The 11,590-nt window shown below is 36.6% G+C and overlaps 1 protein-coding gene across 2 annotated transcripts; it reads left to right on the top strand.

The window, feature by feature from the left end:
* The first annotated feature begins 2,849 nt into the window (after positions 1–2,849).
* Positions 2,850–11,307, top strand: LOC311305471 (uncharacterized protein). 2 transcript variants are annotated; one of them, XM_084433217.1, is made up of 3 exons: positions 2,850–2,940; positions 3,752–3,952; positions 9,420–11,307. In XM_084433217.1, the coding sequence occupies exons 2-3, from the start codon at positions 3,895–3,897 to the stop codon at positions 10,403–10,405; spliced, it is 1,044 nt and encodes a 347-aa protein (XP_084289343.1). In that variant the 5' UTR covers positions 2,850–2,940; positions 3,752–3,894; the 3' UTR covers positions 10,406–11,307. The 2 variants fall into 2 exon arrangements, with proteins under 2 accessions (XP_084289343.1, XP_084289344.1); XM_084433218.1 differs by having other exon boundaries at positions 2,859–2,940; positions 9,462–11,307.
* The last annotated feature ends 283 nt before the right edge of the window (positions 11,308–11,590 follow it).

The following is an 11,590-nucleotide window of genomic DNA, read 5'->3' as shown; positions in this document are numbered from 1 at the left end:
CAAGAGTAAAACACTATTAATTCACAATATTAACATTTAAGAGTTGATTTAGATGTCTGACGTTGCTTATTATAGGCTCAACGTAAAGTAACTTCTCAGTATAACACTTGAGATCGTTTCCCATCAATTCCCCTCACAGATCTCACACTTTAACTCTTGACTTTAACATTCAGTAACAGTTCTCACTCCAAACATCGAGTCAATCACACAAACGAACACAAAATCGCTCAGGTCTGAATGAACTCAACATATTCTCCTCATGCTCGCTGCTGCTGCTGCACTAAATGTTTATTTCAGAAGGAAGACGCCAGAAAAGACGCACAAGTATCGCTATGATCGATGAAAACAATACAGAAATGAGCCTGTCGCTTAATCAAACTGTATAAAGTGTGTGTGATGGTTGTGTAAATATGAGAAATACCGTGAACTGCTCTCCTCATCGCAGAAGACTCGACACTGAAACTCAATGACGGAAGAGACGCCTACTAACCAATGGAAAGCCGTTTTAGCATATCCACATTATTCCTATATGCCTCATAAGTGATGGGTGTAACTTCTGTTAAGCTGTAAACAATCAGTGAAAGACTCTATGGACGCAATAATATTTTTAAACTGTGTACAATTACATTATAGGCTACTACTCCTTCAACCATTGAATATTAAAAGGACATTTAAAAGTGTAAAAGCATCAACAAGGTACTTTCAACAAGTGATGAATAACCCCAAAAGCAGGAATCTTTCCACAGCAAAATCGGACGGTTAAATATCACTGTGGTAATTTGTATTATATGGAAGCTTGTTTCCGCCACAGATAATTGCGACTTTTTATCTCACAATTGCGAGTTTACATCTCGCAATTCTGACTTTATTTCTATATAAAGTCAGAATTGCGTGAAAGTCAGAATTGCGTGAAATAAATTAGCAATTGCGTGTTATAAAGTCAGAATTGCGTGATATAAAGTCAGAGTTCTGACAAATAAAGCTTTTTTTTTTTTTTTACATCTTTTCAAAACTGATGTAATGTATATTTTTTAGTGTTTAAATTCACCAGACATGGAGAGTGTACCAACCTATCCATACTTTAAATCAGCAGTTTTTACCAGTATTTGAGAGAGATCTACAAACCTTTTCACTCTGCCACAAGGGCCATTTAGGCTCCTCTGGATGATGCATTATCATGCATACTGTAATTACCATAATAAATGACATGCAAATTGCTGGTCAAAAGTTTTTCAATGATCTCAACAGCTTTAAAACTACTGATATTTATAAAATGTTTTCATGTGAAAGGTTTTAAACCTAAAATTATGCCATAGAATTTCGTATTTAATTTTTTATTCTTTAGACTCCATTTTAAATAGTTTCTTAGTCTGTTCATTTGTGCGGACAGTTGCACAACCTGACATTGGGTTTAAGATAACAAAACATAAAATATGTATTATTTAAATGTACTAAAAATTTATTCAAACTAAATAGTTTTCATAGATTAAAGTGATCAAATTATGTTAAAAAGAGATAATGCACTTTAGGAAATAATGTGTGTGTGTGTGTGTGTGTGTGTGTGTGTGTGTGTGTGTGTGTGTGTGTGTGTGTGTAATCATGTTTTGCATTAGAATTGAAAAAAAGTCCGCCTGGCACTATGTTGATATTCTGTCTTCTGGAAGGGTAAATTTTCTTCGCAGAGTGACAATATTCATATTTCTGGATTCTACAGACTCTCAGCTACAAGGTGGTTGCAGTGACAATACACTTCTTGAGACACAAGCGTGTTCTTCTGATGTGATATATCACCAATAAATACAAAAACGGAAGTTCAAATGCTTTGTTTTTTATTATATATATATATATATATATATAACCAGGAAAGTCCCATTGAGGTTAAAAACCTCTTTTTCAAGGGAGTCCTGGCCAAGAGGCAGCAAAAAACACAGTCAACTACATTTATAAAAGTTATACAATACAAATAATTAAAAACATTTACAATTTAAAAAGGTCATTCCAGGTTCTCTCAATCTGGAATTAAAAGCATTTAAGGAAATAAGTTCAGATAATTTCAAGTGTTTTTGCAAAAAGCTCCATGCAGAAGGAGCGGAGTAAACAAAAGCCCCTTTTTTTTTGTGATCATTTGATCGCAATAAATAAGAACCAACACTTCTCCATGTGATTAAACTACAGATGTAGGATGGCAACAGACCAAGCATGGCCTTATAGATAAAAATATGCCAGTGCCCTGATCTCCTGTTGGACAACGATGGCCATCCCACTATGGAATATAATTCACAATGATGGGTCAAGTTTTTACAATTCGTAATAAATCTCAGAGACGCATGATAAACAGTGTCAATCTTATGCAGACATTGTGCTGAAGCGGTCCTATACACCAGGTCTCCATAATCTAATTTTATATGTTTTATATATTTTAATAAAACATTGCACTTAATAAATAAGCACCCTTCAGGATTATGTGAACACTGTCAAATAGAGGAATCAGTAGAACATGTGATTCTTCACTGTCAAAAATACTCTCGAGAGCAAGAAACATTAATAAGGAATTAATACGGAGGGAAAGCAGAAAGCTTGGACAGGAAGAATTAAGTCTAAAAAATGTATTTGACATTGAGGTATGGAAATTATTCCATTATTTGAAAGAAACTGGATTGATCAATAGAGTTTAGGGAGCAGGGAATATATGTATTATTTTTTTTATTAAATAATTGTATTTTTTTTCCTCTCTCTTTTTTATTAAGAGTAGGAAATAGTAACAGTTATATGCATAGAAGCTCCAACATAGTAGGTGGTGGTAATGCACCATAATGCTAGTGCCACCCGCCATAAAACGTAACAAAGAAGAAGAAGAGGAACGAGTTCGCTACTTTCCCATTGGAAATAGTTGGCAACACTGTTTCCCTCATTGAGAGTTTCAGCGTCGAGTCTTCTGAGGTGAGGAGAGCAGTTCACGGTATTTCTCATATTTACTCAACCATCACACACACTTTATACAGTTTGATTAAGCGACGGACTCATTTCGGTATTGTTTTCATCGATCACAGCGATACTTGTGCGTCTTTTCTGGCGTCTTCCTTCTGAAATAAACATTTAGTGCAGCAGCAGCGAGCATGAGGAGAATATGTTGAGTTCATTCAGACCTGAGCGATGTTGTGTTCGTTTGTGTGATTGTCTCGATGTTTGTGTGAGAACTGTTACTGAATGTCAAGAGTTTAAGTGTGAGATCTGTGAGGGGAATTGATGGGAAACGATCTCAAGTGTTATACTGAGAAGTTACTTTACGTTGAGCCTATAATAAGCAACGTCAGACATTTAAAATCAACTCTTAAATGTTAATATTAATGAATGAATAGTGTTTTACTCTTGAACAATATTGCTTTGTGATACAATTTATTTTAAAACATTTTATGATCATTGTCAGTTTCAGCGCACATACATACAATATTTTAATGATTTAAGTACTTAGTGATTGTCATGAAATCTAACAATATATTTAGATTCAAATGTACATATTATGCTTCTGTAATTATTTATCTGTAGTGCAGTTTTACAGGCTTTTATCATGTATCCTGACTCAAGTAATGTGTTTCTAACAGCAAACACTCAGAATAAAGTGAGATGATCTGCTGATGATCCTGAATGGCTTGTTGAATGAGTGTTGATAGTCTGAGGCTCATCAATATTAACAGATCTGCTGATCTCTTTATTTCATGACAATAGTTCCTGTTTTCACCTCATTTATTAGATCTCCTGAAATTTGTCATCAGTGAAGCTCCTCCCACTGCAATTCTCCATTAAATGCTGGAAAACAAGTGAAGACGGGCATCAGAGCATCAGGAAGAGCTGAGATCTGCAAAGACTGAGTTTATTAAAGAGGACAGAGAGAACATGAGTGATCCAGAACCCTGCAGAATGAAACACACTGAAGATCCTGAAGAACAAAGAGGTTGGTGTTTATTCTTCATTCATTCATGATGCTGAAGAAGATTCATGTTAGAAACATTCAAGCACTTCATCACATTTAGATAAACAGTTCAACTATGAAATGGTACAGAATGTTCTGGGTTTTCTTCAACAAATGGTCAGTAAAGGGAGGTTTGAGACATTTTTATATTGATTGTCAACATCAGGTCAAGCTAAATACTATTTTAACTGTTTTATTTTACATCATTTATATCTGGTTCCCAATTTGCCACAACGTTACCAGAATTTTAGTCATTTTCAATATAGTTTACTAAATTTGTTTTTTAGGAATAATCAGTAAACACTAAGTTACTGATGAACAGATGAAGTTGTATTTGTCAAATATCATACAAGTTATTCATAATTATAGAGATTCTTCTTCTTATAATAACCTTGGTAACTAACAGGGTTGATGAATGTGATTAACGTAGCGGTGTGCGATATTGACAAAAAATGTTAGCTCAATATTTTGGGGGATTTTGCCGATAACGATAATCAGATTTGTAAAATATTGCACACAGGAAAAAAAATATGTATGTAAACTAGGGCTGCATCTAACGATTATTTTTGTTGTTGATTAATCTATCTGATTTACTTAATTACCTTGTCCATTAACTTGTCTGAAAATGCACTTGTGTTTATCTGCAAAAGGTTCACATACACTAGATTGCAGCCTAGGCTACTGTTAATGTAAATATAATGTTAGTCATTTGTTTTTAAAGTCTATATCAGAGTCCTGCGAGGGACGGATTTCTCCCTTAATAATTCCTAAAAAACTGACATCTCAGTTCATCTCGATCTCACAAATCTCTGTTATTATCAATGAAACTGGCTGCACAATGAATCTTTCATAATATCTACACTGTGTTTGCTATAATCAGATGATTTGCCAGTATGCAGAACTCAGCACTGAACAAAAAGTCCATTTTGAGCGGCGAGGGGATTCTATCTTAAATGCATCTGATTGGCGTTCAAGAAATCAACACATGTCTGTGATTGGCTACATTGTTCAACGCTGCAAACATGTTATAAATAGATAGAAACTCTGGCCTGTAAATCGTTTATTTGTTGTTTTAGTTGTTCTTGTTGCTTTTGTGCAACAGATGAATGATAATTTATTAGGTTTTAGATAGTTCTATTTTGCGGGAGTCCAGCGAATCGATTTTAAATAACAGTTTCTATTTGGACATATTTTAAAAGTTTTTTTTTTCTGTGATGCAAAGACAAATTTTAGCATAACTATTATTATTATTATTATTATCATCATCAATGTTGAAATCAGTTGTGGTGCTTTATTTTTTGTGAAACTGTGATAGTTTTTTAAAGGATTCTTTGAACAGAAAGTCTATAGATTTTTTAAATAGATTTTTTTTTAAACAATGTTAAAGTTTTACTGTCAATTTTTATCAATTTAATGCTTCCTTGCTGTATGAAGGTATTAATTTGTTTTGAGAAACTACTGACCCCAAACTTTTGAATGGAAGTTTGTTTCATTACTACATTTACACTACATTTATTAATTTAGCCTACACTTTATTGACTTAGAAATTAAGAAAATGGTGCAATTTATGTTATATGAATAAATATATTTTGTTTCAATATGTGTAGGCTATGTCACGATATGTATCGTCAAGTTCTTATATCTCAAATTAAAACCCAGTGATGTCCGCAGATCTTATGGTAACAAAATAAAAACGAAACTAAGATTATTCCCTGTATCATAAAAAAAAAAAAAAAAAACATTTATTTTGTGTTACATGATCCTAATGGTGTTGCCTACCGTACCTCTATGAACAGTGCTAATTCAGGCTAAGTAGCCTATACACTGTGACAAGAGCCAAAAATAAATAAATTATAATAATAATGATGATGATGACGCATGCAAAACAGAGAGAAAAGACTACCATAATATAATAATTATTCATGGTTTGCTACAATTACATGATTTCTGGTGTGATAGCCTGTATTGGGGATTTTGACCGTGATCCCATGCAAGTAGCACAACATTAGAACTGCATCCCATGCAATTAGGCTTACTATACTATATTCCTATAACCATTTGTGTTTGTGATTTTCACCGCTAATCCACTTAAATCATAACATTAATCGTGTAGGTCAATCACAATCCCTCACGGAATGTCCCCACCTCTGGTGACACGCAGCTAGGGGTGTGACGATAACTGCATCACCGCAATATCGCGTTGATGAGATGCCTACCGCGGTGTGAGGTCATCACCGCACGTTTTTTTTTTTTTTTTTTTGCTGAAAGTTACAGGAGTGCATATGGTGTGTGATATGAACTATAAACACATTAATATTTTGCTTATAATTTACTGTATTCTGCGAGTCCCATGTTCAAGGGTTTCTGGAGAGAAAAAAACGCTTCCTGTTCAAGGGAGGGAGTCGAGGGACAGTCCGTTAAACATAGCCTATGGGGGATTTTTTTTTTGTGTGTGTGTCTGATTATTATTAATTAACTGCTAGGTTTTGTGATGTTTACAGATAATGTTCAATTAAATACAAACAAACACAGGAATAAAAGACAAGCATAACGTAAACAGTTGGAGTTAGATTTTAATTGCAAGTAGCGATCTCTCTTATCTGGTATAGGAAATAACAGTTGACGGCGCTAGCCGAATGATTAAAAAAATAGCCACGAATCTGGTGTCTAAGCCAAATACTGTGTCGCCTTTGAGGCAGGTGACAATTAAGGGGAAGCCGGTGAATTTGGACAAGGCGCACAAAAGTATCCGTCTCGTGAGGAAATACCACTAACCAATAACTAGACCACATCTTAGAAAAATGAACCGTCCTGTGGCGTTTGCAGGACTTAAGTGCAGCACACCTACCTTAGGTCGGCGACACACTGGCTGCGTGGCGTGTCCGTTTTTATTTCGGCTCCCATGTTAACAGGTTAGAGCTTGAGAGCGTGAGACGCGCTTCTCAGTTGCGGCACGAGCTGCGCTGAAAACGCGTGCATGCCAGAAATAGAACCAACGCCTATTTTTCACGCGACACGCAAGCCTGTTGGAAGCGTTTCCTGGCAAAATATAATAGGAAAAGATGTTTGTATGTCATTTTGACATGAATACATATTAATAAATTACATTTAGATGTTTGAAAGTTAAGGTTTTGACATAAATATAGATAAATGTAATTTAAAAAAAAAAATCGATTTTCAAATATTGCACCTGTCAATACAGAACGAAATATTCTGTAGCCTATTTTGCCGTCAATAGCCTACTGCCGAGTGCCGACGCTGTCTTTGCTGCTATATATTTATGTTTAACATTAAGTAGCCTAGGCCTTCCACAACTCTCTCCCCATGTCGAATATATCACCAAGAGGCGTATATGTCACCTAGCAGCAGCAGCGCTGTTTCTGGTGTGCAAAGACATAGAAAAAGAGACGCAACTGACACGCAACAGAAACGCCACAATCACACCACACAGCCAGTGTGTCGCCGGCCTTAAGACTACCTAATTAATAGTTAATTATTAATATTTACAATTTAATATAAATGTTAATTTGTTTATTTTTTTAATAAAGAATACTGCTTTATGATTATTCATTTCCATTGTCATTTACAAGCTACATGCGGTCTTGATCGCGTCTGCAATGTGTGATGCGGGTTAACCGCCAAACCGCGATATTTGTTGCTTCTTCACCGCGGTAAGAAAAAATCCCATACCGTCACAGCCCTACACACAGCGATCTGATATCTCATTGTTTGGGGTTACCATGGCGTCTCAGAACATTGGAGTATCGGCGAGCCTATCAGGGATGAGTTCCCTAATGAATATTCATGAGTCTTCCCCTACCACCCTGCAAAAAAAAAAAAAAATAGCCATCAGATCCGCGGGAGTGCAGGTCTCTAGTCTACATGTGCATACACAACTTTTAAAAACTGGCAAATGCACTGAAAGCTTCGTTGACAGATTTGAGTTGAAGTTATAAATTAAAGTCCATTTTATTGTCACCGAATGGGGCATAGTTTGCATAGTAAACAAAGCACCTTTCTGTTCGGCCGTAGCTTAAAGTATTCCCATACTTTGGATGATCGTGGTCTGTCATTTTCAGCATGAGCGGGAGCAGAAGCTGCCATTACTCGATATTTAAATGTACTAATGAATGACGTGTCGACGCATTTCATGTCTGTTGACGTATTTTCATAGTCCACGTAATCGATGACGTAATCGATGACGTTGACGCGTCGTTGCGGCCCTAATGTAAACAAAGTCTACGATTTAAAGACTAAAAGGTAAAATAGCCTTTATAATATAAGTCACTAGAACAGAGGAAACAGGCTTTCAGCAGCTTGAACATTTTTTGCCATTAACTGCGTTTCTTTGGATCTACATGCGTTTCAAGGTGTGTGATAAAAACACCAGCCTGTCCCCAGCATCTGGCTTGAGAGCTGCACGGTGACATGTTACAAGTCAAGTCATCTTCATTTATATAGCGCTTTTAATAATGTAGATTGTTTCAAAGCAGATTTACAGAGATAAACGTATAATTTAAGGTAACAGAGAATGTTTTGGCTTTATAGCGGTTCTTTAATAAAGTTATTTTCCAGCTAAAGTTAGTTTTGATCGATTCGCTTCCGTCGCAACGATCATTTGTTATTAAAGGAGAAGTTCACTTTTAAAATGAAAATTCTGTCATCATATACTGTCATCATAGGAAGATATTTAGAAGAATATCAGTAACCAGACAGTTTTTGGGTCCCATTGACTTCCATAGTATATATTTTTCTTTCTATGGAAGTCAATGGTATCTAAAACTGTCTGGTTACTGATATTCTTCTAAATATCTTCCTTTCTGTTCAGCAGAAGAAAGAAATTCATACAGGTTTGAAACAACATGAGGGTGAGTATATGATGACAGAATTTTCATTTTAAAAGTGAACTTCTCCTTTAAATAAGGGGCCGCCAAGACAACACCATTCTCTCTACACAAACTTTAAACGCGATCCTGTGAGAAACGCTGATGGCGTTCACATGCGCATTAAGAATTGTTTCTATAGTTATGTGCGCTTGAATATATGTGCACAGGTTTTTAATTCCCTTCAAACCAAGCCTAAACAAATTTTCCAGACAACGCTTTATCTGTAGAGTGGTAAAGGGATCCTCCATAGGGAGAGACTAGTTGGCACTTCAGCACTGCTTTGACATCGGGTCCTATCAAAACCATTCAAATTGCTCCTAAAAAAGACAACATGCGTTTTTCGGCAATATGCGGCTTTATTGCGGTTATTGTCATGCTTTCCGTCAGTAAATGACAGCTGCTTTCTGGCAGAGCGGGAAGGAAGGATTTGCACAGAGAGATACAAAGCGCAACCGGTTTGAGGGTTTCTGATTGCATAAAATAATAAAAGAAACAAACAAATTCATGGCGAATGAAGTGGTAATGAATGAAATGAAATTTAATATTTTTTTCTTTCATGTCAGATCCGATGGAAGAGAGAGAGGAGAGTGAAGAACTGAGTGAAGTGGAGGAGGAGAGTGAAGAACTGAGTGAAGTGGAGGAGGAGAGTGAAGAACTGAGTGAAGTGGAGGAGGAGAGTGAAGAACTGAGTGAAGTGGAGGAGGAGAGAGAAGAACTGAGTGAAGTGGAGGAGGAGAGTGAAGAACTGAGTGAAGTGGAGGAGGAACATCATGTCAAACCTGGAGGAAAACCTTTGAGTCGCTCAAAGACTAAAAATAATTTTTTAAAGAAAAGAAGAGCCAAGAAATCTTTCACCTGCACTCAGTGTGGAAACAGTTTCGCACGCAAATATGGTCTTGATGTTCACATGAGGATCCACACCGGAGAGAAGCCGTTCACATGTGATCAATGTGGGAAGAGATTCTTATGCAACGGTAATCTTAAGAGTCACATGAGGACCCACACCGGAGAGAAGCCGTTCTCATGTGATCAATGCGGCAAAAAATTTTTTAGTTCATCAAACCTGAAGAAACACCTGGCAGTTCATACGAAGAAGAAGCCGCATTCATGTTCTGAGTGTGGAAAGAGTTTTTCACTGCTGCTATATTTACATACACATGAGAAAATGCATACTGATGTGAGAGAGTACATGTGCTTTGAGTGTGAGAAGACTTTTACTACAGCGGCCAAGTTAAAACGGCACCAGAGGATCCACACTGGAGAGAAACCTTACAAATGTTCACTCTGTGACAAGAGATTCAGTCAGTCATCACATCTGAAAATACATGAGAGGATCCACACTGGAGAGAAACCTTACAAATGTTCACTCTGTGACAAGAGATTCAGTCACTCATCACATCTGAGATCACATGAGAGGATCCACAGCAGAGAGAAGTCGCACACGTGTGATCAGTGTGGGAAGAGTTTCTCTTTTAAAACTAACCTGAAGCTACACCTGAAGATCCATGCAGTGGAGAAACCACATCACCTCAGTCTGAGATCACAGTAGCTCATCTTTATGTGCCGAGAAACATGTTTTTTCTAAGTTAGTTTCCCAACAGCCATGACGATCGACAGGACATTTTCACATTAACACGAATGTTCGGCACCAAATTCACATGAGATTTGTCTGTTCAGACCAATGCAAAAGAAAAATGTCAGTAAATGCAGTGTCAATCTCTGACAGTAGGTGGCGCTCATGGAAAAACGGAAAAAACAACAGCGCTGCGCAACTTTCTGGCCGTTTCTCAATATGCGTTCTTGTCTGTACTTGTGTTCTTGTGGACTTGTGAAACGTCATCAGTCGCTGCCCAAGTACTGTCCCAATACACAAGTTTGCATTTTGGTAAGAACTGTTAAAAATCCCTGAAGTGTTCTTGACACGCCCATTTTACAGAGGATACAGAGGATGCATAGGTTGGTAACTTGTGTGAACTTGACGGCAGAAATATTCCAGCATTCATTTTGGCATTCGAGGAAAGAGAGGCAGGCGTTTTTCTACAATTTCCCACGCTATTTCATCACTAAATTCACTTCTGAGAACATTTGATGCGAGAAATCAACTGTGTAGATTTCAAATATTGGCATTTTCACGAAAATTTATGGCGAATCGAAAATGTGCTCAAATGTTTTCGGAAGTGAGAATCTCCATAATGATGAGATATGAGATGAGATATACTTTATTGTCCCCGAAGGGAAATTTGTTTTGGACTCTGTCCATTCCATAGCTTTACAGAGACAACACAAAAAAAAGACACTGTACAAAAAGAATGAGCATTTCATATACGTTTACGTATGTATAGTAGTAGACACATTAACGCCTTCCATTGGCACTTATAAAACTTTAAAACTGTTACTTAATTAAAAACTGGCATATTGCACACAAAAACACACAACTGATATATTGCACACTCTCCATATGGCCTACAAAATACAAAACTGACATATTGCATACTCCATAGCACCCATTAAAATACACAACTAACATATTGCACTCTCCCTAAGGCCCATAAAATACACAATTGGCATGCTACACACTCCATAGTACCCATAAATACATAACTGATATATTCCACAAGGCCCATAAAATACACAATTGGCATGCTACACACTCCATAGTACCCATAAATACATAACTGATATATTCCACAAGGCCTATATAATACACAATTGGCATACTGCACACTCATAGTAC

This window comes from Rutilus rutilus, assembly GCF_951802725.1.
Source record: "Rutilus rutilus genome assembly, chromosome: 1".
NCBI classification, from domain to species: Eukaryota; Metazoa; Chordata; class Actinopteri; order Cypriniformes; family Leuciscidae; genus Rutilus; species Rutilus rutilus.
Note: the sequence above shows the minus strand (reverse complement) of the source record. Positions and strands in the feature narration are given on the sequence as shown.